The sequence below is a fragment of the Ambystoma mexicanum genome, chromosome 10 (genome assembly GCF_040938575.1).
Source record: "Ambystoma mexicanum isolate Mex_15411 chromosome 10, UKY_AmexF1_1, whole genome shotgun sequence".
Taxonomy (NCBI): Eukaryota; Metazoa; Chordata; class Amphibia; order Caudata; family Ambystomatidae; genus Ambystoma; species Ambystoma mexicanum.
The window spans coordinates 1,129,599,844-1,129,626,557 of NC_090932.1; the positions used below are offsets into that span (position 1 = coordinate 1,129,599,844).

Genomic DNA, 26,714 nt, shown 5'->3' on the forward strand with positions numbered 1-26,714 from the left:
CGGTCCGGCTTCGCGTCCCTGAACTCTAAATTAGATGGAATGGCCTACAAGGTTGACAGGATACAGGAACGCATAGACAAGGAGAGTGGCAGGACTTCTGAGGCTGAGCTTCGAGTGAGCATGTTAGAGGACACCAGCAGCGAGACGACACAAGGCATCCAGGAGAAGCAAAGGGAGTGAAATCCATTAGGGATAAGAATGAAGATCTGGAGGTGAGGTCACAGAGGAATAACATTCGAGTGGTGGGGGTCCCGGAATCTGTTTCAAAAACGAAACATGGAGGAATTCATGAAGAACTTTATAAAAGAAGTCCTACAAGGGCCGCCACTGTCCTCCCAATTCCTGGTTGAGAGGGCACATCGGGTGTCACAAATCACCCCGAGGCCGGGCCAGAACCCTCGCCCGATTATAGTCTGGTTCCTGAATTATTAAGACTGAGACACCATTCTTATGAGAGCCAGGGAACTGGATGACCTCACATATGAAAACACCCGGGGATCCTTCTACCCAGACTTTACTCCGATGGTCCAGAAAGCCTGATTATCCTTCCTGGCGGCGAAAAGAGCGCTCCGTGACTGAGAAATACAGCACTCTATGCAATACCCCTCCAAGCTGAGAGTTCAACACAACGGATGGACACACTTCTTCACTGACCCAGGAACTGTGCACAAATTCCTTGAGTCCCTGCCGAAGTAATTTTCTGATCTCTCTATGGGATAAGTCGGAGAGCAATTACATTGTGCCAAGAGCTCCTGCGTGACTGTGGGTGGGGACTCATGGGGCCCTCGGGCAGTCAACTAAGTTGTGTATGCATGTCGCCTCGGATGCGTTGTGTAAGCACCGGCTAAAGATGTAATGAATAGATCAGCAGCGTGTGTAAGAAATGCTTTTTTTCTGCTTCTTTGAATTCCTCCCCTCGAGGTCTGAGATGGTAGAAGTCAATTGGGTGGCGGAATCTGGCACCCCCGGGCTGTGGCCCATGGTAAAGTTGTTAATGATGGATAATGAGGGGTGTTTTGCCCACGGCAGGTTGGGGCGGGCAGTGTGGGTGTGTGGGGACAGTCGGTAAGGGCAGAGTTTTGGTCGGAGGGGGTGGGGGTAGCAGTTGGGGTTGTTGGTTAGTTATTTCCAAAAGACTTGCAGCTCACGGGACGGGGCCACACGCCTGCCTCTTGGTCAGCCGAGTAGAAGGGGCATTGTTGCACATCGTTATAGCCCTCACCCTAGCTATGGAAGAACAACCTGTGCAAGGTTCGTAAAGTAATACAATACTGCGAGAGACACAGGGCTAGAATCATCATGTTACAAGAAACACACCTGGTTGGGAAGACGAATCTGGGGGTCGCTTGAGGATGGGGAAATGACAAATACTACACCTCTTACTCGGCATACTCCGCCGGCGTGATGACATTGATTCATAAGTCACTGGGATTCCAAATGAAGGACAAGATAGCTGACCCATAGGGGAGATTTGTCATTGTTTCTGGGTGCTGGGGAACCATAATGGTTACATTTGTCAATGTATACGGCCCTAACCTGGATGACCCCGAGTTCTTAAACTCCCTGATGAGGACATTTCATAAATATTCACACACTAACATTGTGTGGGCGGGGGATCTTAACGTCACACTAGATCCTCAAAAGGATAGAATGGCTAGGGGCGAGAGGCATCGCTCTAGAGCAGCGGAGGCCATACTCAACAGCATGGTGGAATTAGAACTAGAGGAGGTGTGGAGGTTAATGTGGCCAGAAGGGAAAGAATATTCTCATCACTCATCTGTACACAACACCTCGTCCCGGTTGGACTATATCCTAGCTAGTCATTACTTTGTACAGCGCACTGAAGAGTGTACACTGCTCCAAAGGACACTCTCTGACCATTCCCCGGTACTGTGGTCCTGAGGATGGACATGGCACCCCCTCGCCCATATTGGAGGTTTAAACCTGCGGCACTGTCGGATGTGGTGTTCAAAAGCGAGATCCATAGCATTGTTCAGAATTACTTCTGTGAGAATTCGGGCACTGTGTCTGCGATGGGCTCAATCTGGTAGGCCTTTAAGGTAGTGCTGCACGGGGGGTGCATGTCACTTGAGCTGGGTCTGCTGAAATTGATCAGGAGATAGCTGAACGAGAGTGAGACCTTCATTTAAAGATTGCAAGGGGAGGTAGATGAAAGAGCCACAACGGGTTCTCTAGCCGGGTTAAGAGAGGAACTTGCCTGGGAGGTCAAATACGTAGCGCGGCCAGCAATGGCCTGCAAGTATGGAGAGGAGGGTAGACCGGGCAGGCTTGTGGCATTAATGGTAAGGCATGAGAGAGGGTGCAGGGAGATGGCTGCGGTAAGATCAGCAGATGGGGAGGTTCTTGTGAACCCGAGCGCCATTGCAGACACCTTTCAACTCTACTACGAGTCGCTATACACTTCCCGGGGAACCTTGCCGACGGCAGAGTTTGAAAAATATGTGGAAGAGGCAGCCTTCCCGAAACTAAGTGGAGAGGCGACTGAATTCTTGGTGCTGCCACTTATGGTCAATGAGATCCAAAGTGCAATGCATGCCCTCCCCTCATCCAAGGCGTCTGGGACGGACGGGATAACATCGGAGTTCTATCAGGAATGGCAACCTGAAGTAGCACACCATATGATTGCCATATGGGAGGAGGCTCTGACGAAGGGGCACATCCCTTCCACGATGCAAGAAGCAGTAATAACACTGATACTCCGGCCTGGTAAGGACCCCCTGGAATGCTCCTCGTATCGGGCGTTCTCCCTGCTGAATCTCGACATGAAAATATTTGCTATGGTACTGGCAGATTGGTTACTCCTGCATGTTTCACAGATGATACATGTGGACGAATCGGGGTTTATTCCGGGGCGGTCGACCTCTCTAAACCTTAGTAGGCTGTTCGCAATAATGGCTCAGATCGACCTGGAAACCCAAGCAGTGGCGGCACTACTAGACGTGGAAAAAGCTTTTGATTCCATAGAGTGGTGCTACCTATTCGAAGTACTATGTCACTATGGGGTCCCTAAATATTTTCTCTCTGCAGTGCAACTGCTTTATGCAGTCTCGAATGCCCGAATATGCATAGGTGGTACGCGCTCCTCCCTTTTCAAGCGAGGGCGGGGGACCAGGCAAGGTTGCTCGCTCTCGCCGTTGCTCTTTGCAATGGCAATCGAGGTACTTGCATCCTGAATGCGAAGGTTCCATGGCCATAGGGGCTTGACGATTGGAAGGGAGTGGGAGGGGCAGGGAGTTAATATCTTTGTATGCAGATGACACGATTATTTAACTCAGAAACCCTGCAGACAACTTGGCCCCGCTGACGCGGGAGATTGCAGGGTTCGGCAAGGCCTCCGGCCTTAGGCTCAATAAGACCAAATCTTCTCTATTCCCCCTAAATGAGGGCACAGTGTGCTCTCTGACCACCGAGGGATATGGATGGGAACAGAGCGCAGTCACATATCTGGGGATACGAGTGAGTAGGGATGCAGGTACGCTACTGAATGATATCCACATAAACATTTTACAATCCTTAAGAGTTAGCGTTGACAAGTGGTGCAGGCTCCCCCTCTCGTTAATGGGCAGGATAACAGTTGCCAAAAATGATAGAGGCCCCAAGGCTTCTCTACATCTTCCAGAACATACCGGTATGGCCGGGGGTAGGCTACTTCAAGGAGGTGAGATCCCTGTTAATTAAGCTGGCCTGGCACCCCAAAAGCCCACGGATAGGCTGGTAGATGCTGACCCGGTCCTGGGAGGAGGGGGGAGTGGGTGCACTGGATGTCGAATTGTACTTCTTGGCTGCGCAGCTATACTTTGCATTGCTCTGGATTCCAGGTACCCCTGCGGCCCCGCATGTGCGCATAGAGCGGCGCTCGGTGTGCCCTTTCTCACTCCAGGGAACGCTGATTACGGGTAAGATGACAGATACATGCAGATTTGACCTGGTGACATGTACTGCACGAGCATGGAAGAGAGCCCTCATGAAACTCTGGGTGGATCGGCCATTTGATCCAGGCATCTCCATGTGGAACATTGAGACCCTAACACCAACATGTGACAAGACTATAATTCAGAAATAGGGGGGGGGGAGGAATTGCTAGACTGGAGGTTATGTACCCGGAAGGGATGTTTGTAACCCAGGAATTGTTTGCAGAAAAGATGGGAGGGGGATTTCAGCGCACATTGCAATACTATAGGATGAGAGCGGCTTTCAGGGTGTTGTCCCCAGAGTTTCCAGAAATCCCTCCTACCACTCTGCTACTCAAATACATACAGTGCTTTCCTAGGGGCAGAGGGGTTTTGTCCATGTTCTACAGGCTGATCCAGTCCGGCCCCTGCCGGGAAACCTTGAAATGTAAAAATGTAAGTGCAAATGGGAAGGCAACTCTGGGGTCCAGTTCACAGATAAACAGTGGGCGGTGATCTGCGGTACTACACACAGGGGCGCATTCAACTCCCGGCTGCAGTTAATTCAACTTAAAACTCTGCACAGAGCATACATCTCACCAGCACGCATACATCAGTACGACAGCACTAAACCGGCCAGATGCCCGAGATGCAATGTTGACCCAGCCGACCTAATACATATTTTGTGGGCATGTGATAAACTGCGTCCTTTTTGGGAGAGAGTAGCAGCCACTTTGTCAGATATGCTGGGGCTGGCTGTACCTTGCGACTTAATGTGCTGTATGCATGGGTGGCTCCCCGGGTTACCTAGACAGTACCAAATGTTATTGTCGACCTGCATGATAGCAGCTAGGAGATGTGTGTTGATGAAGTGGACAAGTGCATCCCCCCAGGGGTAATGAGCTGGCTGAAAGACTTGACTTGGTTAAGCGACACAGACAAAGAGTATGTAACACTTTGTGGGATACAGACTCGGCCTAAAAACATTTGGAACCCCATTACTGCGCACCTGCTAACCCAGTACAACCCCTTGGACTAATTCTCCAGCTGGGGGAAGAACTGTATATTCTACGGGGGAGAGGCAAGGACCCCCGAGCAGAGAGTGTTTACCCAGTTTCTCTGGTTCATATTACCTTAGCACCTCCACCATACCTAATGGCCCAATAGTATGTCCAACATGGATATGTCAAATGTACACGATGTAATGGCTTGATAGATAATGTACTGTAATGCAGCCAAATATGGCTTATGTTGGTGAGATGCGAGTCACTTAATAAACAATGTTTTTCTTTTTAAAAACGAAAACTCTATGTAGGGCAAAAACGCCATAATCACACATCACCTAGCCATTCTTCAACGGATCTGTCAAAAAAACTCCACACAACAACAAAAGGCATTTTGTTTGTTTTGTCTTTGGAGGGATTCACAAATGAAGCCCGTCTCTGGCTCCAGGGTGTCTGGCGGGGGCAGGAAGCAAGGGAGGTGCCTGAAACTCCCTGTGCTTAGTCTCCTAGGAGACTGGAATGCACTCTTAGTTGATTGGCCGGCTGGCTGTCTGGCAAGGACATCCACCCTGCTGGGTGACTGACAGGTAGGCTGGAATGAATGGGAGAAACCTGCATAAAAGGCGAGGCTTTTTGGCTTGGAAGGCAAAGTCGACCACTGGACAAAGGAATCCAAAGAAGAACTTGAAGAGGACGCCTGCTGTAACTCCTGGACCGTTAGTTTGCCCGGAGAAGCCCTGCTGCTATGCTGAAACGCCACTTTCGTTTTGATTAGAGAAGCACTGCAAAGACGACTTCTCCCCTTGAGTTGGTGGGACTAATCAACTCCGAGAGGATGTCTAGGTGGCTTACTTTGGAGCTAGTTGAATTTTCACTGCAGTTGCTGCTGGAACAGAATAGCCAGGGAGAGGAACACCAGTTTGTGTGCGTTGTTTTTAAGTTGGCCAAGAGCTCCAGGAAGATCCTGCGGACTCCCAGGAACCAGGACTGACCGAGCCTGAGCCACTTCAACAGAGTGCTGGACCCCAGATGCAAGGAAAGCCCATCTCGACAGCCCAGAGTCCGGAGTGTTGCTATTTGCTTAGACGCGAGGAGCTGAAACCGTGAAGTGCCACTGAATAGAAGTTGGTCCTTTTCTGTCGCCGACCGTCCTGTTGCAGTGCAGGCGTCCTCCCTCTTGTCCCCACGACTGAGGCCCAGGAACACAGGATCTGCAGAGCTGCACATGAACAGAAGCCACCCAAAGCCCTTTTCTTCTAACGAAAGGTACTGTACAGTCTAAGAGAACTTACCTCTTGTTGTAACCTTGCTTGTCCTCTGCTGAGACTCGAGTTGCCGTCAGCTTCTTTACTTCACAAGCCTAATCGGCTTGAGGCCCTGCTTTGATTTCCTCTTTTCTACAAAGACTTCTAAAACATTGTGCAAGACTTTTATCTACCTGAAAGAAGTGCTTCAGCTCACCTTGACTTTTGTCCAATTGACTTTGGCCTAGCCTGGCTCCCTAAATATCTCCGTCTTCCCTCTGTGTGTTTAGCCCTCCTTCCAGGAAGGGGTTAACTAACTTTGCATTGGGGGTTATCATAAGTACTTACCTGCTTCAGAATATTTGTGTGATCTCTTGTGTTATTCTAATTATCTGTTTCTTTGACATGCTCCTAAGTATTGCCCTAAATGTAACAGTGATATATTAATGTCCACAGTGTCCTAACAATTGAAGTCACCTGAGGGTTAAGAATTGTCTGTGTGCCATCCCAAATGGGTGTTTACTGATTTGGGGAAACTCAGAGTGTGCATTTTGGAGTGAGTTTGTGTGTTACTATTATATTTCCCCTTCTGAAGAAGGCTTACCAAACTGACTGCTAAATAAATTCATAATTGTTTAATCAAGGAACCTTGTGTGTAAGAGTTTTATTTGAATACTTGTCACTGTGAATCTCTGTGTAACTCGCCTACAGCTCACATTGACCCCTCTTGAGATAAGTCTGGCTGCTCAACACGTTACCAACCTGTGTAGTACAAACTTATACCAAAGGTTGGGGTTCCTATTGCCAGGAGGTCAGGGTTGTTGTAGTGCACCCAAAGGGTACTGCATACAATTGTGCCTAACACTGGTGGCAGGCGGTGAGGATATATTGTAGAGTTGTTACACTAAGAATTAGCTTTGCTTTTGTTCAACTAGAAACCTTCACAAGGCTAAGCTCCACTAGAGAAGCAATTGTAACATGCCAAATATGGATAACTTCAGTCAGGAAGCCCTGATCATTTTAACAGTAGAACAACTGAAAGTAATGTGTAAAGTCAGGAATCTCCCTGTTAAAGGAAAGAAAAAGTAACTAATTGCAAGATTGCTGAATCATCAAAGTCTGTGTTAGTAGGCCTGTCGCACCTACTAACCCAGGAAATGTGGATAATGAGAAGGGAGCCCCTCTTTGCCTCGACAGGCCCTTTTGCCTCAACCTTTAACCACTGGGACCCCACTAGGCCCATCACTGATTCCGGAATTTGTGTCTCTTGAGAGAATGAGACTTCAGTTGGAATTCAAAAGATTACAAATCCAAGCTGAAACCAAACATCAGGACATCAAACTTGGAGAACTAGAAATGCAGCATGCTCTTGAAATGAAGAAATTGTCTCTTGAAAATGTTTCTATCCTAGAGTTCTCTAGATCTTCCAGTCCAAAGAGGCCTAGCATGCCCAAAGAAGCAGTGAGTATGTATGATGTGAAACTCGATGTTATGGATTGGTTGGGTGCTTCTGAATATAACTATGGGATTCAGGGCTTCACAGGGAATCAGTTGATTCCTTGACTTTTTTCTAGGGTCCCCCAGGTTGCAACTGATTCTGTAATGGAGGTGGGGGAACTTGAAAGATTGGAGTATGAAAATGTGAAGCTAGTTTTGATAGCTAGATTTGGGAACACTCCTTCCGAGTACCCTAAGAGGTTTAGGACCCTCCAAAAGACTGATGGTACCCCTTGAGCTACCTGGGTGTTTGAATGTTTGAAAAACTTGATGGTTGGGTTAAGAGTTACAGAGAGAACTCCTTTTAAGGAATGAGAAATCTATTTTTGTTGGAATCTATTTTCAATGCCCGCTCTCCTAAACTGAGACAGCACTGGGCTGACTCAAAAGAGGTTGATCCCAAGAAGCAAGCAAACGCTGTTGACTTGTGGGTTGCCAACAGGGCCCCTCACAAGGATTCTGGAGCCACTCACAAAAAGGACGAGGGAAGCCGTGCAAGAAAGATGACAAAGAGAATTGTAAATCCTTCCATCCAAAAGAGGGCCACAAACATAAGAAGGGTAAGCCATTTGGGAAACCAGGTCACTCTAGTGAAACCTCTGGTGCCAAACAAGAGGGAAGTCAGCAGAAACCCCATTTCCAGAAAATATTTGGTAAATGTTATGCTTGTGGGTCTACTGACCATGTGAAAGGCGATCCCAGATGTAAGGGTAAACCTTCAGGGGTCCACACTGCCGCCTTAGCCTTCATCCCTGAGGGTGAAGTTCATATGGCAAGTGGAAGTGCATGCAAGTGTGCAGTGGCTGTTTGGCTGGAAGTTCTGGAAGCCTTCTGTGTCGTTCCTAGTGCCGTCGTCAAGAGGAAGTTTGACAACAGCCGAAGCAAGCAGGGATACACCTGAAGGGAAACCCTCTAGCCCAGCCCTCAGTTACACCCATGGGTCATCCCTAGTGGTTGAGCCTGCCTCCAAGAACCCCCGGGCACGCACAATGCGCGCGCACCGGATGTGCATGCAAGTGTGCAGTGGCTGTTTGGCTGGAAGCCTTCTGTGCCATTCCTAGTGCCGTCGTCAAGAGGAAGTTTGACAACAGCCGAAGCAAGCAGGGATACACCTGGAGTGAAAGTAATTATCTCAGTTTAACAAAACGTTGTCTACTGAACTCTGCGTGCTGAACTCTGTGTTTACCTTAAAGGACTTTCCTGAACACTCCTTTTCGTTTCCCTTTCCTCTAACCCTCTAGCCCAGCCCTCAGTTACGCCCACGGGTCATCGTAGTGGTTGAGCCTGCCTACAAGAACCCCGGGCATGCGCACCGCAAGCGCACCGGAAGTGCATGCAAGTGTGCAGTGGCTGTTTGGCTGTCAGGGGGTCCCATTATTAATATCTTACTGAACAGGTACTGAATTGGAGTGTAGCTGATTTGTTTGATTCAATAATCTAGGAAAGTAGCAAAGAGAGGGCAATGGTATCAATGAAGTGAAACAAAATGCTGCTGTTGAGGAAGGAGCCAGGGGCGGATTTCTTTGCAGCAGTCAAAACGAGAGTGGCTAGTTTCGCACGGGCTGCGGCACTCCCCTTTCCTCTGCCAGGAGCGGAGGAGGAGGAGCTCCTGCAGTGCGCACAGGAATGCTCGGCTGCTCCTAAGGAGTAGAGAAAGCCAGTTAAAGGGACACATTTCCCCTGGTGTTTGTAACCACAGAGAGAGAAACCTGAGTGAGTTGCACCATTTGGAACTTTGTTTCGGTACATGTTGCAACTTTGTTTTCCCTCAAATTGGAATCCTGATTGGAACTCTAATTCACTCTTCTGGATCAAGAAGACCCACATCCTTTTTAGTTTATTTGATAAGGTAAGGGATGGGAATATGTTTTGGACACAGGATGGTGGACTATATACTTTTTACGGGACATCCTGACAGAGTCCTTAGTATTTGGGTTGAGGCAGGGAAACCCCTCTTTGTTTTAGGGTTAGGTAGGTATTTCCGTTATTTTGTTTTGAACAAAAGTTTATGCCAACAAACGTTCTATTCACCTATCTCTGCAGCCTTACAGGAGCCATTCTCCTAGTCATCAAAACTATAAAGACTTTTGATATAGACTGTTAGATGATAGGCATTGTATCTGCCAATGAGAACTGCTTGAACCTTTACCTTCTTTTGGAAGAAAAGTCTGACCCAGGCAAGGGAGCCATTTCCCTGGGAAACCAGCAACTGGAAACTCCAAGTCCAGAAGAAGGGAGTCATTCCTATGGACCAAGAAGGCCTACCTTATCTTTAGTTTAGTGTTAAATGTAAGGGACAGAAGTCGGGCTTTTGACATAGGACAGTGATTGATTTGCATGGACATTCTGACAGCACCCTTAGTATTTTAGTTGAGGCAGGGAAACCCCCTCTTAGAGTAGGGAAAGTTAGGGTTTCTCTTTATTTTCCTGATAAAATAAAAGTTTATACCATTAACCTTGCCACTGGTGTGTCAGTCTCCTCCTTCTGCACCCTTACACTTCCCATTAGTAAGAAACTATTGTGTGTGAGGATGAGAGCAGTGTTAAGGGTGTGAATGTGTGGCTGAGTGTGCAATTGTGTGCATGTATTTGGCAGGGTGCAAGTGAAGAGGTGGCATTGGGTGTTTGTCTGCTGACCACACAGAGTCAGCAATAAGATGTCAGTTGGTGCTGATCTGTGTATGTATGAATGAGTTGGCCGGTGGGTATCTCCTGTTTTAAATTAACTTTAATGCTTACTAGTATCTTGAATGTATTATCCAAGAATGTCATCAAACATATTTCTGGCCTCCATCAACATACGCAAAGCAGTCAAAATCCCTGTAACATAGAACTTACTTTTGGCCATGGGTCCGTGCTAGAACTGTGTAGATGTTAGCTTATATACTCACAAACCTAATAATTATGAGACATTTCATATTTCTGTCACCTCTGTTACCTGCTCTTAAGACTCTTCGCCCAACTTGGGACCTAATTATTGTCCTCTCAGTCTTGGCCCACAAAACCTTCAAACCTATGGCGTGGCTTACAGTCTGTTAGTCGGGAAATTGACCCCATGGTAGTTGTTACCTCGTCTAATTGGGCACGAACTGCAAGCCTTTTCAGCCTTCAACAATGATAAGGTGGTTTGAAGCACCCACCCTTTCTTCAATCTCAAAGTTCTTTCAGATTGCCTCTTAAATTAGGACATTTCTCCAAATTCAGAAGCAGACCAGTTGTGCTGCAACCTGGATGTGAGAATGACCCTTATCTTTATAGGACAAGGACTTCCTTTCCTCTGACAGACCATTTGTGGCCTACACAGAGCCGTATTGGGGCAAGCAGGCTTACAAAGCCATTTCCGGCATATGGATTGTATCATGCATTTGAGAGCTGTTTCATTCAGAAGCTCACCCCTCCTACAGGGTTCATGCTTGTTCTGGAAGGCCAAGTGGCCTTGTTGCCTTTAAGAGGCACTTCCCCGGGGATCGTCTTGCCACTGCTGCCACTTGGGTGGCTCCTTCACCTTTTAACAAACATTACTCATATATGCCCGTTGTTGGGTCGATGTTCAGTTTGGTCAACCAATCTTACAAAATCTTTTTGGCAAGATTAGGTCAAATCACCCTCTATGTTCCTTATACTTGGTGATCTCACATAAATATGGAGTTTATTGGACAGAACATAGGAGGTTATTTACTTGAGTGACTACTGTACTCCTAGTGTATAATACCTTTTCCCCCATACACCCACTACCTTCCTGCTACAACTTGGACTATGTATGAAACTATGAATGACGAGTATGGCTGAGAGCAGCAAATGTTGTGATGTGACTGCATGTACATAATCATGCAGCTGCGCTTCAGATTTCTCCTGGTCATTTTTACTTCAATCGAAAGGTTCCAGTCCAAGTTAAAAGATCACAAAAGCAAGTTGGAATGGGGCTACACCTAGCTAAAACAAATGGGCAAAAAAATACCTGAACAGTGTACCAATAGGTTGTTGTACCAATTACTTGTTTCTTCCACAATCCCATTACATTCTAGTTATAGTATTATGGTCCCAGTGTTCTATGTACATCACCTAATATTTGAGATGTTGCTGCTACAATTAAATGTTCTCCATAATGCACTCTGTATTCGTATTTTATTGTGATTTATAAAGCACTTTCACCAAAGAGCTGGACAATAGTACAACAAAACTGTACAATTCAAATGAGGAAAAACTATAATTTTGAGCAACAGAGATGTGAGCTTGATAAGAGTTGAAAGAAAGTGAGTTTTAAGACGAATTTGGAAAATATGTTAAGGAGAGGAACGGACAGACGTAGGAAGAGCGTTCCAAAGTTTGGTTGCAAGAAGAGAAGAGGATCAAAAGCGGGAGGAAGCACATGGGATTTTGGGATAGTGAGTTAAAAGAGAACCTGTGAGTGGAGAGTGTGGAAGGGAGAGTAGAATGAGAGTAAAGAGTAGAGAGAGAGAGAGGGGGCAGCAAGACCATGAATACATTTGTAGACTGCAGAAGAAATGGAAGGACAAACAAGAGTCGGATGGAAGGAGAGAAATAGAAGAGAAGGTAACAAAGAGAAATGAGGGGGCTGTTGGAAAAGTCGACAAATTATAGACGAAACGAAGGGGGTTAAGGTGAGAGTGTGGAAGACCCCCTGGGAGAGATGAACAATAAAAGACTTGAAAAGATAAGGAAGGATATAAGAAGCTTAGTGGCATGAAAAGAGAGGAATTAGCGAGCACTACGAAAATGATGCAGGTAAAAGTGGGGGCAGTGTTAGAAAGGGAGAGATAAAGGGGGTTGTCAAAAGATTGCCCTGAGGTTGTGAGATGACGTAGAGAAAGGCCGGTGGGTAGGGGGAAATAGGCCAGTGGTAGGAGAAGGGGGAGATGTGGAAGGGAAAAAGAGGCCTTCTGTTTTAGAGGGATTTGGGTTGAGAAAGTGAGAGCTCATTCAGAGTTGTATGGTGGGTAGGCCGGAAGAGACAGAGGTATGGTGCGAGTCTGGTAACCAGGAGAAAGAAAAGAGGATTTAAGAATCATTGGCATAGATGTGGTGTGAGAGGTTAGTGGAAAAAAGTAAGGGCGAGCCGGCAAGGGTGTAGAGAGAAAAGTGTAAGGGACTGAGGACTGAAACTTGAGGGACACCATAGAGGAGGGGGCGAGAGGAAGAAGAGTAGCCCATGAAACGGAACAGGAGCGGACAGGGAGTTAAGAACATAACCATTGAAGCTCAGGCCCCGAGAAGCCAAGAGAGGCGATAGAGGATCGAAGAGTAGGGTTAATCCACTGTTTCGAAAGCAGCTGAACGATCTAATTATATGAGGATGGGAGACTGTTTATTGTGGCGCGCAGTCAGGAGAGAATTTGAAACAATTAGTAGTGTTATTTCTGTAGAACGAGAAGGGTGTAAAACAGATTGATAAAGGGGAAGAATAGAATGCTAAGTGAGAAATGCAGATACTTGATTATAAAATGGCTCTTTCACGAAGTTCAGATAGAACAGGGAGCAGAGAAATATGTCTGAAGGTGGACGCAGTTGAGGGATGCCTTTATAAGAATAGGGATACTGGTTGCATGTTTGAAGGAATTTGAAAAGGTAGAGGAAGCGAGAGAGATTCAACAGAGAGGTGAGATATGGTAAGAGGAAAATGTAAATGGAAGGTATCGAAGAGAGGGAAGAGGATCAAGAGGCTAGGCATTAGGGTGAGCAGAAGAGAGTAAGTAGGTAGGCTGTGTTGGGTCAGTTAAAGAAGGAGAAGCAGGGGCGAGAGGAAAGAGAAACAGTGGGTTGATCAGAATGAATGCAAGTTGATGAAAAGGATGCCCTGAGTGAAGAAACTTTAGTAGTGAATTAGTCCACTGAAGAGAGGAGTCCGCCGGACAAGGGAAATAATGATTTAGGAGTTGAAAGAGACTTTGACGGTGGGGAGAAATGGATAGAGCGAGTTCAGAGAAATAGTGTTTCTTCAAAGAAAGTAGAAGGGATTCATAGGATGACTGAAGGGCTGTGAGAATAGACCTATCATTGGAGGTCTGCAATTGTTTTTTTTTTTTACCCATCAGCACTCAGTCTCTGAGGGGAGCATGCAGGGGAGCAAAAAGAGGGGGATAGCCAGGCTTAGGTGGTATGCAAGATGTAAAAAAAGGGTAAAATGGATAATGGGAGTCAAGTGTTTACTGGCTATTTTTGATGTAGATTAGATGCTACTTGACCGGCTCAAAAAGAGGAAAAGTGATTGATGGAGGGCAATGAAGAGGAGTGAGGAAAGAAACAAGGAGGGATTCTGCTATGGCTCCTTGGTGGCATGACCATCCTACATCAAATACCTAAAACTATAATGTCATAGCCTTATAGCTTCATTTAGTGGGCTATTCTGGCTGTTAATGCCCCAAATACCAAGTTTTCCGTGTCATTAATGAAGTCTGTGGAATGTAACAGCTGATGTAGTCCATTAAAGTGGGCTAAAGAGCTATTACCATTTGGTCCTGCCATTCACCCTCCAAATGCAACACACTTTTTTTTTGTTTAAATAACATTTTATTGGTTATTTTAAAACATAAATACAACATACCAACAGTTCCCACCCTCCATCCCCTGGTCACCAATCTGCTCGTGTCTTGCCACTCTGCATCACTTTCCAGTAAATTGTTACTTGCCGAGTTCCGTGTTGCGCTCCTGCGCCTTGCGCCCCCCCCCTTTTCTTCTTCCTCCCCCATTATTGCTGGCAGTCCTCAGGTCACACGTGCTTCCCATTTTCCCCAAATTTTTGTGGCCTTTGTTGGGCACCCCCGTGCTGTGTATATTCTGTGTTCTTTCGCCGTGCAGATGTCCACTTCGTTTTGACCATTGAGCCACTGTTGGGCACTCCTGGGCTCCCCATTTCTGCGCTATGTCACGCTTTATCAGGCCCATTGCTCTGGAGAGAAAAATACCCTCCCATTTGTTTGCAGTGTTCTCATCTGGGGCCCCCAGTAACATTATTGCAGGCTGTAATGCTATCGTGCGACCCAGCGTCCTTCCTAATATTTGAGAGCATTGTGTCCAGAAGGTCTTGATTTTGGGGCATTCCCAGAGGAGATGGATGAATGTGCCTTCCTCCCCCCGGCATCTCAAGCAGTTGGGATCCGTTGCCCTTCCCCAACCGAAAAGGGCCACACGGGGTAGTATACCCTATGGGGTATCTTGAGCTGAATCAGTCTTATTCTGGAGTCTATTGCAACTTTGCGTAGGTGCATGAGAACCTGGATCCAGTCCTCAGGTTCAATGGCCCCAAAATCCCGTTCCCATCTGGCTTTGAGGCTGACCAGTTCCGGGGTAGCGAATGCATTAATGGCTTTATATAGGATAGTTTTTACCTTGGTGGGGATGTGTTGTGTGAGTAGGTTGCGTTCCAGGGGTGTGCATTCTGGTGCATCGGTAAGTGCTTGCCTATAACCATTGAGGGCGTGCGTTAGTTGTGTTTAATGGTAGTGTCCTGCTGCTGGTATTCCGAACTTCTGCTGGAGTGTTTCAAACGGAAGGATGGAGCCATCGATAACGATATCTCCTATCGTGGTTATCCCCGCCATCACCGACCGGGTCCATGTGTTCAGTTTTCGTACCTCCGACAACATGTGGTTGTTCCACAGCGGTTGTGTCATGGTGATCTTGTTCCTCCAACCTATGTGCATGTGAGCCTGCCTCCAAATGATCGCGATGTGGATTGACATCGTTTGTGCTGGGGGCCTGGATAGTCTCTGATATATTGTTTCGAGAGGTGGGGGTCCTGAATAATAGGTAGTTCTGCTCTAATATGTGGAAGTTTGCGATCCCCGTGGAGGAGGCTATTGACTACATTTAATTGGCTGGCCCAGTAGTAGGACCTAGGGTGCGGGACTCCTATACCCCCTTCCCAGATAGATCGTTGCACCGTGGTCAACGCAATTCAGGGCTGCCCTCCCTTCTATATCGGCTTCCTAAGGAGATGCTCCACCCGGATAAATTCCGAATTTGGTATAGCTAGTGGGGTGTTTTGCAGTATGTAAAGGAAACGTGGAAGTGCCATCATCTTGAGGGCCGCTCTGCCCATAAGCGTAAGGGGTAGGAGCATCCAGTGTTGTACATCCCCAGCAAAGCGGTCAATTAGTGGGTGCAGGTTGTGAAGCACATAGTTTGATAGAGCCCCCGAAACCCATATGCCCAGGTAGCGGAAGCCCTCCATCTCTACTCGGTACGGGGTGTCCCGAGGAATTGCTAGGTCGCCACCTCTTAGTGGGAAGAGGATCGACTTTCCCCAGTTTACTCTGAGGCCACTGAAGTCCCCATAGGTCTTTAGCATTTGGGTTATGATTGGACATGCATGGACTGGGTTGCTTAAATAGAGTAATAGGTCGTCCGCGTAAAGGGAGAGCTTGTCCTCTCGCCCTTCTGGCCAGTGGAATCCGGACCATTTGGTGACCTGTCGGAGCCATCGGGCCAGTGGCTCTATTGCTAGGGCGAAAAGGAGGGGGTACAGAGGACAGCACTGTCGGGTGCCTCTGCCCAGCGGGAAGGTCCCGGAGGTCTAGCCGTTCACTCTAACTGCGGCTAATGGGGCCTCGTATAAAAGTTGGACCCAGCGAAGAAAGGCTTCACCGATGCCCATGCGCCTCATTATTGCCCAGAGACTTGCCCATACCACCGAATCGAACGCTTTCTCGAAATCAATTGCGAGTAGCGCAAGTGGTGTATTGAGAGTTGGGGCTCTTTCCAATAGCAGATGTAATCGGCGCAAGTTCATTCTAGTCCATCTTTGCGGCATGAAGCCGCATTGATCTTGATGAACCAGTGAGGATATGACCGGTTGGAGTCTATTGGCCAGTACTTTAGCCAGGATTTTGGCTTCGCTATTAATAAGCAATATCGGTCTATACGATGTGCCCTGGTCAGGGGGTTTGCCTTGTTTGGGAATGACCACAATGTTGGCCGTTCGTAGGTCTAGTGGAAGGGTGCCCTGCTCCCTGGCTGCAAGGAACAGGTCGCTGAGTGGGGCGACCATCTTGTTGCTGCCCAGCTTCTTCCAGGTCTCGGCCAGGAAACCATTTGGGCCCAGTGTTTTCCCGGACTGTAGCTGGGTCGTAGCCTCCGCTATTTCAGCTTCGTCCAGTTCTCTATCTAGGTGTGTTCTCTGCACTTCTGATAAGTGCGGGAGCACGATCTTATCTAGGAGGGATGAGTCCATGGGGGCCGTTGGGGCGGCATAGAGCGTGGCATAGAAGTTGGCGAATGCCTCCGCTATCTCTGGGTCTGTTTGGGCAAGCTCATTTTGGCTGTCAGTAACCTGTCTGGCGTGTCTGTGCCTTTCGTTACGTCGTTCCAGTCACGCCAATAGTTTGCCCGCTTTGTCGCCCTGCTCATAAATTCTGGTCTTTGACTCCATGTGCGCCTGTCTTGCGTTATCTAACGCCGTGTTATGGAGAGCTGCTCTCGCTTTCATGAGGGAGCAATGTGTTTCGGGGCTAGCGTCGGAGATGTATCTGATTTCCCATTTCTCAACCTCTTCCTCTGTCACTTTCCTATGGTGTTCTCTCCTTTTATTGCACGTCCAGGCCGTCATTTCCCCTCTTAGTACTGCCTTATGTGCCTCCCATAGTGTCACTGGGTCCTCTACCGAGCCTGTATTTAATTCGAAGAATTTGTTAGATTTTTCTGTGATGTGTTCCACGAACTCGGGGAGGCCCAGGTAGTAATTATTTAGCCACCATGTTTTAGGCGGTAGCGGACGTTCCGTACGGAGCGTCACCTCCAAGGGAGAGAGATCTGATATGCCACGGGGAAGGAGTTCAGCCGTTCTTACCCTATATGCTTCATCGGGGGTTGGGAGGAAGACGTAATCTAGTCTAGATAAGGATGCGTGGGCCCCAGAGTGAAAGGAGAATCCTCGGTCTGTAGGGTGGAGTTCGCTCCACACATCACTCAAACCAAGCGCTGACGCAAAGATCGCCAGCCTCGTGGGCCGGTTTGGGTTCCGATTGCGGATGTGGGACCGGTCTAGTGTGTTGCACATAACATCGTTAAAATCCCCTCCCAAGATCCATACATCCGATTGTTGTTGCGCGTCACCTCCCTCAGGAGACCCTCCCCCAACCCTGGTGGGGAATATATCGCTAAAATGGCCACTGTCTCCCCCCAGAGTATACCCCGGAGCATCGCGAAATAGCCACAAGGGTCCTGCGCCACAGAAGATAGTTCAAAAGGGAGTCGTTTATGTAAGAGGATCAGGACACCCTGGGATCCCATTGTGTACCCCGCGTGGTAAGCTGGTCGATAGTTAGTTCTGCAGAAGAATTGGCATGTGGAGCCTGCTAAGTGGGTCTCGGTTAGGAGGGCTATGTCAGGAGAGCGTCTATTAAGGAATTGCATGATCAGCTATCGTTTTATACTTGTGCCCATGCCATTTACGTTCCAGGTAAGGATTTTAAGGGACCTGTGGCGTTCGTTGGGTATCATTGGGGCTTGTGTATTCCATTAATGGAATCTACATGGTGCTGTGCGGTCATTGCTGTTTAACAATCTGGGACGTTGTGCCTGGTAGGTGCGTGGTACATTTGGCCATGGGGACACAGCGTTTGCGCTTGGTGTGTGCATGGGCGGCGAACACAGTATGTTTGGTGGCGTCTTGATAGACATTGGCATGGTGTGACCTCCCGGAAAATAACATAAAACACTCCCCTTCCCTCCCCCAATACTCCTCCCCAACATGAAGTATCTGTCGCCCAAACTCTACTGGCGTTTAAAACTATATCACCAGATTAACTAATATGAACTGTTTCCCCTTTTCCCACTGACTTACTACTCCTTTGTGGGTTTGGTGTCTCGAGTCGGCATGTGGCGTCCGCCGATGGCATGGTGTGTTAATGGCAACCGCATATGGCTCATATGATCCCTTATACAGGGGTGAAGGCAACTCACTGCTACTGTCGCTTCAGGAGGAGTGTTGCATTACAGGTGGTTGCCAGGAGAAGGGTTGGTTCTTGAGTCAATTAGTGGTTCAGTTTGCTCCCGCATCCAGCCGGTATTTCCAGTTTAGGCTGTGCTAGGGATTGGGGTCTCCGTCTGGCTCATTTGGGATCTCAGGTATAGGTTGCTGGGCTGGTCTTTCTCTCTGCGGTCGGGGTTTTGATCTACCCCTGCGGTGTTGGTCTTGTCTGGTCCAGTCGCCACCGATGTGGGTCTCCGCCCATTTCCAGGCTTCCTGTGGGTCGGTAAAGTGTACAGTTTTGCCTTCATGTTGGATTTTTAACTGGTTTGGGAAGCTTCCTTTTTAGGTGCTCAAAGGATTGTCTGGCTTTCTGGAATTTGCGTGTATAATCTGGAAAGAAAGCAATTCTGGCTCCATTAAATGTCATTGACCCTTTTGTTCAGGCCATTTGTAGGATGGCATCTCTGTCACGATAATTAAGAAGCCTCGCAATGATTGTTTTCGGCGGTGCACCCGGGGCCGGGCGACCCGCGGGCATGCAGTGTGCACGTTCCACTGAGAAAAAGTTCGAGAAGGTCTTTGGCGCAAAGAGGTCCGCCAGCCATTCTTCCAGAAAGAGTTCCACACTGGGTCCCTCCGTGCATTCCGACAGTCCCAGGATGCAAATATTATTGCGGCGCGACCTGCTTTCTCCCTCGTCAACTCGGGCTTTCAGGGTTTTCAGTCGGGTTAATGCTTGTGTAAGCTGTTAGTGCACTCCCCCGAGGTCATCCTCCATGCCAGAAATTCGTTGTTCCACCTCCCCGGTCCGAGACGAGAGTTTCTGGAGGTCATGGCAGAGGAAGGAGACCTCCGTGGAGATAGTGTCCATTTTCTGTTCCACCAAGGAGCGCGAGCTGGCGATGGCGGCCATTACGTCTTTTAGCGACAGGGCCTCGTCTGGCAAAGGGGTCTTATTGCTGTAGATGTGCTCATAGCATATTGGTCCATTGTACTTTGCGTCGAGGTTTTCTTGCTCTTTTCTTTGCCCATGATGTTGCTTTGCGCGAGTCGTCTGGTGCAGGTTTAGAGGAGCACTCCTTCTCGTGGCGTTGTTTGGGCCTTTACCAGTGCTTGCAGTGCCTTTGCGGTCGGCGTGTGCGGGCGTATGCTGTGTTTTGTCGCAGTTTTGTCGCAGAAGCGTTCCCCTCCGGGTGCCTCGGGGTTATATATCTTAAATTCAGGCTGAGAGTCCACACGCGGCTCACTCGTTGCCGTCTCTCACCTGTCGTCGGGAGTGGAGATATGGCGCCGGGGGCGTCACTGCCCGTGTCGGCCTCACCCACAGGAGGAGTCTGCTCTCTGTCCTAGTCCCGAGCTGCTCCCTTATCTGCAGGTGACGTCGCGCTGATCCCGGTGCAGATCTGGCGGTCGAGGGTCGCTATCCACCTCCGCTCGTCTCCGCCGCAGTTCAGCGTGTCTCGCTGGCAGCCATCTTGATTGGGCCCGGGCAAAGTTTCCGCCAGTTTTTCAACGCAGATAATTTGCGCTCCCCTTCACGGATTCGGCTCCTTTCACCGCAAGGCGTTGCCCCGAGGTTCCGCCGCCCGGGGATGTCGTTTTTAAGCGTTTTCGTTTCCCAAATCGCAGGATATTTCAGGCGGCCGCGGGAGCGCCAAAGAATCACATCTACATTGTACGCTCGCTGGCCACGCCCCCCCATCCCCTGAATACAACAAACTCGAGCGATTCCATCTTTCTTAGAATGAAAAAAACACGACTTCCACAGGAAATGAAAGTGAGCACTTTCTCAAAAAGAGCCCTGTTTATGTTTGTATTGGTAAACAATAGCCATGCAAGGAAAGAGAAGCTGAATTAAGAATTGCTGCGGGTATGAACCCTCATTTAAGCTTATAAAAAAAGAAAGAAGAGAAGTGTGTCAAGCACTAAAGCATGTCGGAACTCGTCCATAGCAGTCCTTGAGAAAAGCAGCATATCACCAATTTTTACTCCTTATCATAGACACATAGTCACCAAAAGAAATCAGTACAAGTACACCGATTAAAAAAAAAAAAACATGAAACCACGTGCACCTCAAATCCCCCATCCTATTTTCACCCACATGACTCTTGGAGTGGGCCTATAATACTGTTGCTGCCTGATGTGTAAGTATGGATTACAAAAAGGATACCTGGTTAAAATTGAACATGTATTTTTTAGACGCCTGCAAAATATCTCTACTGGCAGCAGGATTTATCTTTTTACTCCAGAAAAACACAATTTTTACTGTCAAAAGTTCAAGAAATTTAGTAAAATACTTTCAATTCAAGAGCACTGGTTATACCTCCAGTTAATGAATGTCTGCATTCTGAGCTGCCTGATTGGCTTAAACGCACTGAGTTCCAATACGAAAATAACTGTTGGAGCCAAGTCTAAGGGTGCAGAGTTCTCAGGGAGCCAGTGCAATGAAAGTACTCTGAGCTGGTGTAAGGTGGTGCACTTTTCCAGTGTTGCAAATGTTTCCTTTTAGCAAGATCTTGTAAAAGGGCTTGGTCAGTTTTTTCCACACTACTAATTAATAAATTAATATTGAATCTTTTTCTCTTCCTGGCAACAGAATATTGGCCGCTGTATGACCTGCCCAGAATTCATCCTCAACCTGGACGGCATGAATGATGGGACAAACTTTCCTAAAGATCAGCTGAAGGTACAGTACTCTACTGGCACATTGCTCTGAATTAATGAGACGCTTGGAGAGGGGTGATCTCTCATCCAAAGGCCTTTTTTGGGGGAGATAAGTGAACCCATTGTGGAGGGCTGGAATGTGTGGCTTCAGGTACAGGAAATATTACCCCTACTACCTTTTCTATATCGCCTCACAACTCCCAGCTTCTCCCCACACAAGTGACAGGGCACTAACTTGCTTTTATTTGAGCTCTGTCCCAATATTTGACTATGGGCATATCTTAAAATGAAAAATATGACTGTAATACTTGGGGTGACTTCTCCAAACAACTAGTTATACCTGCTGCACCATATACCATTTTATTTTCTCATGTGTGTGTCAGTGCCAAAAATGATAACCCAGCAACAGTTCAACCCTGCACAAAAAGAGAAATCTGTCCCAATATACTAAGTCAGTTACCTCTGCATTAGACAACAGGCATCCACATATATTTTTCTCTGCATTATTATTAGTCATCACAGTGATCAAGATATCCATGCCTGAATATACCCACTTCATTAATGGAGAAGCAACAGAAACCTTAATTGTGATGGCAATACTTAAACTATTTGTTACTAAATCGCTGGGTATTCCTCAAGGCAGCATTTCCAATATTGTTTTTAAAATTGATGATGTTCATTGGCCTATCCTCAATCGCCTTTTTCCTCTGCTAGTTCTACAGTGATGGTGTTCCATGTATTTACTGCTTATGATGTAATTGCTTGCCCTCGTTGTTATGAAAGTATACCAAACACTTTATCATCACAGTGGGCGACTAATATTTACTCCGAGGCAATGCACAAATAAAGCACAAAACTATTGGAAGCAATAGTCATGTCAAATAGTAGAAGAGGAAGTATGCACCATGGTGTTGGACGTATACCAGAACATTTTCAAAGTGACCATATTTTACAAACGTTGTTCTTAGCCTCTCGTGAAAGACCTCACTGATATCTGTCCAGCTATCTTGTAGTTTAGCAAACAAAAGTTCTGTAGCTACTTAACATTTGTGTTCCCAGGAGTTTTGCAAGGTAGCATAGCTGCAAATCCGGAAAGCAAGTATAGGGATATCTCTCATTGCAACTAAAGAATACTGAAACCTAGAAGACTAGCCGAGACAGGTACTGATAGTGAGTAAACTGTACTACTGCAATATTATCTACCGCATTCTACCCAGTCTCTCATCAACCTTATGAAGCTGATCACAAATCGAGCGGTTTCGGTTCAACGACCTAGGATCGTATCCCCTGTGCTCAGAGTTTGCGTTCCTGGATCCAAATTGAAAAGTGGAGCTGATGGAATGTTATATGCATTTTTCCCAAATACTACTAAAAATCATCATGCCCTGATAACCTTACAAAATGCTTTCTATACAATTGAATAGACTGTTCAGAACTGGTATGGCGCAAAGACTTCAAAGGAGAATGGCCAAAAAAATGAAAAACTTTGGAAAAACTGATATTTGCTGAAGGCCCTTCTGAGGAACAATCTAGCATGTGATCTGTATCGTTTAAAAGACTTTCAAGAGGGAATGAATAAAGGCAATCCACCTACTCCCCACTTTCACCTTGAAGCAACATCTTTGTTACGTATAGTTTTTTTGTTGTTTTATTTATTGTAGTAACACTTTGATTTTCAAGTATAACACACATTTTGAGTTTTATTTTTTCGAAATGTGGCCTTGTTTGAACTGTGGAATCCTATACAAAAGTCATCCAATGAAAACTGCTTCAATGATTGACCCAAGTGTAGATTAACCCAGCACATGCGTTTCAGATTTCACCCGCACAAGCGGCCATGGATTCTGTCACAAAGCAATTACTACCAGAGACCGATCAAATTTACCTGTGTAATAGATAGTGGCTGGGAACCTGCCAAGGGCCCCAGATGCCACACCACCATGGTAGAAGTTTACTTCTCCAGCATGGGGTCTGGCATGGATTCACATGCTCATGAATATTCCTCGTCGTCAGGCTGGGAATCCTTGGTAAAGAAAAAATCAGTTTTGTTTTCTGAACTGTCTCTCTACTAATAACCAATCACTGGTCTCTGGGTCATACTGCCCCCAGCCAATGACTGCCCTCTACCTAGGCCCCTCCTCTGGCAGCCATCTTCAGATTTTTACCACACGTTCAAGTGTTGGGAGTACCCGTTCTGTAGCTCTCAAGCTTTTACTGCGTGTTGCGTTTTTCAAAGAGTTTACTCTCATTTTTTCAGTCAATTCGAGCCTCACGCTCCACCGATTCTTCTTCCGATTAACAGAGACCCGTTTTGGACATTTCTACGCCCCCTCAAGGGTGATTTTTGTTCATCGAATTTCACTTCTTGCAGGATTCCGGAAGATCTTTGAGGCCTACCCCACGTGGACGTGGCCCAGGACAAAGACTCGATGCCCGTTGGATCCAAGCTGTTTAGGATCTGCCCAGGATGTGGACTACAGAACGTCTTCAAGGAAGAACACTCCCTGTGTCTCTACTGCCTGCACTCCGACAAGTCGCACGTGGAGGAGGACTGGGCGTTCTGTAAGAACATGTCCATCCGGACCATGAAAGACCGTCGTAAACAACTTGCTGACTGGCTGGGGGCGAAGAGCCCGGCAGCAGGTGAGAAGAAGTCTGAGCGGTCTTCTAAGACCTTTGAGGGTGCTCCGGCGACGGGGGCCCAACAGAAGGCAAAGCACCGCAAGTCCGCGGGCACCGGGAGCGCTGTTGGTTCAGGCTCCTCGTCTGCCAGGCCGGGTGCAATGTCACTGACACCGTCAACCACGAGCCAATGCTCCGGCTCGGTGAAAAGGAAGTCAGAGAACCCGGTTAAGCTTCGGGAGAAGCCCCGGTCGATCCCGATGGAGAAAGCCAAGGGGGAGCGAGACGGTGACCCTCCCCCACGGTGAAGGCCTCCGACACGCCTAAGCCCTTGATTGAGGGAGTCGTGGCGTCCCTGGTGGAGCCCGCAAAGGCGACCCCAGTGGAGACGGCCTCCAGGCCTAGAGTTTCCCTGCCATCCCGGAGGGAATAGTCTTTCCAACTGATCGAAAGACCCCGTGAAGGCCCGGGCCGAGAAGGAGGTGGGGGCGTGGTAGTCCTAGCAGACTCGGATACCTCCTCCGAGGATGAGCTGTTGGTCATCAAGGCAGTCCTGGACAAGAGGTTCGACGAGGTCAGGGCCTGTGGGAAGGATCCCGACGAGGCAGACGTGGAGGGCAAGAGTGGAGCTGACGAAGAACGGCAGGTTGACGAGGAACCAGAGGAGCCTCTGCCGACGCTCCCGTTGCAACCGATGCCAACACCGCCGGACCGGTCCGGAAGACATCTTGATCGCACTGCACACCCTGTGCACAGAGATAAGGACAAGGTTGCCCTTACCGCCAGCGAACGATCCAGCAGCACCTGGACCGTTGGGGAGCCCTCCAGCCAAGCGGAGGCGAGTCCATCGACACCTACCTTTCCATCCTTCACCTCCATCCGCTCCGCCGAGGGATGAGACGGAGACTGAGATGACGGGGATGGACGACGGCAGAGATGACGGAACAGATCTACCATCACCCCCTCCCCGGGCTTCCCCTCCTGACGAAATTGGTTTGTTTCACGCCATGATCGCCAGGGCCTCAGAGCTTTACCAGCTATACCCTGAAGAGCAGAAGGAGGGATTCCTTTATCCGTGACGAGAGGCCAAGAGGAAGACCGAACTCTCGGTCCCTCTGTTGGACGACATCTGGGATGAGGGACTGTCCCTTCTGAAGAACCCGTCCACTGCCCATGAGAAGAGAGACCGGTACGAGAAGTAGTACTGGGTCCCAGATTCCACTCCTGTGTGTCTCAGGGCGCAGCTGTCCCCGGACTCAGTGGTCTCCGCGGTGGCCAAGAAGAAATCGGCAGGGGCGACAGCATCTACTTCCACTTCCCTGCCGGACGGCGAGGGGAAGAAGCTGGACGCCATGGGACGTTGGGTCATCTCGTCGGCAGCGACGACCATTAAGGCGGCCAAAGCTCTTGTTATCGTAGCCTGCTACGATAGGGAGTTGTGGTTTAAAATCGCCCCACTCCTGGACTTCCTCACGGACGACAAGAGAACGGAGGCCCTTGAAATCCTGCAGGAGTGCGAGGTGGCTTCTGACCATGCCATCACGGTAGCCACGGACATCGTCGACACCGGTTTCGCCAGATGGGCAACAGCGTTTGCCTTCGCCGGCGTGGTTGGCTCAGGGCCACTGATTTCCATTAGGATGTACAGACCAGGGTACTGGACATGCCCTTCGACGGGAACAACCTGTTCGGCAAGGTAATAGATGAGTCACTGCAGGCCATCAATGCGGACACTGAGACGGCCCGTGCCTTGGACACGCTCCATCAGCGATGGCCGTCCTTTCAGACCTCAGGAGGCAAGTCTCAAGGTGCCCCGAAAGGATTTGGCGGCAGCTCCTCGTCGTACTGTCAGGCGGCCCGTTCGTCGCAGGAAGCCTACAGGGGCAGCACGGCCGGTGGTCATCGTCTCCTTTGCCAAGGCGCCCAAGGTGGCATGGCCTTGGCAAAGCAGGACTGAACTGGCCAGGACGTCGGGCCCCCACCCGAGCACCCCGGTGGGAGTCCAGCTGACTAACTTCATCGTCGTGTGGAAATCCATCTCCACCGACCTTTGGGTGCTGGATGCTCTGGCCCACGGGTACACTCTGAAGTTCCAAAGGAAGTGTCACAACTTTCCACCGGTGGCCAGGAAAGAAAACCATATTCCACAGCTACTTCTGGAGGTACGAGCAATGCTGGAAAAGGGCACGATAGCGCTCATCCCGAAGAGATTCCGGGGCTCGGGGGTCCTCGCGGTACTTCCTCGTCTAAAAGAAGAGCAGCGGCTGGGGGCCTATCCTGGACCTCAGCCGCCTCAACAAATGCATACGATCCCAAAAATTCTGGATGGTCACCCTTCAGCATGTGCTGGGAGAGCTGGAAGAAGGGAACTTCCTGTCGTCGCTGGACCTGGAGGATGCATACTTCCACATCCCCATACACAGGACATCGAAAATGTCTGCACTTCATGGTCCAGGGGCGACTTTATCAGTTCAAGGTACTGCCCTTCTGTTTGAAGTTGGCACCAAGGGTCTTCACCAAGTGCCTGGCACCGGTGGCGGCGCGGCTGCGCCTGCAGGGAATCCACTTCTACCCCTACCTGGACGATTGACGCATCCGAGCGAAGTCAAGGGAACTTGCCGTCGACCACACAGCGAGGACCGTCCCCTGCTCACGGAACTGGGGTTCTCGATAAACTATGCAAAGTCCTGCTTGGTGCCATCACAGGACACCCTGTTCCTGGGAGCCAGGCTCAACACGGTGACGCGACTGGCTTCGCCGTCAGAGGGGAGGATAAAGGCCATACTGGCCAAGGTTCAGCAGCTGTTGACCACGGAAGTTGCCAGGGTGAGATCCATCAAGT

At 48.6% G+C, this 26,714-nt stretch overlaps 1 protein-coding gene across 4 annotated transcripts in view; it reads left to right on the forward strand.

Moving 5' to 3' along the window:
- LOC138492065 (PH and SEC7 domain-containing protein 1-like) overlaps window positions 1-26,714 on the forward strand; it is a 1,158,039-nt gene that overhangs the window by 641,422 nt on the left and 489,903 nt on the right. For all 4 annotated transcript variants that reach the window (XM_069619020.1, XM_069619022.1, XM_069619019.1 and 1 more), the window contains one exon: window positions 21,183-21,272. In XM_069619020.1, the coding sequence (XP_069475121.1) occupies window positions 21,183-21,272 (90 nt within the window). The remainder of the gene's footprint in view (window positions 1-21,182; window positions 21,273-26,714) is intronic.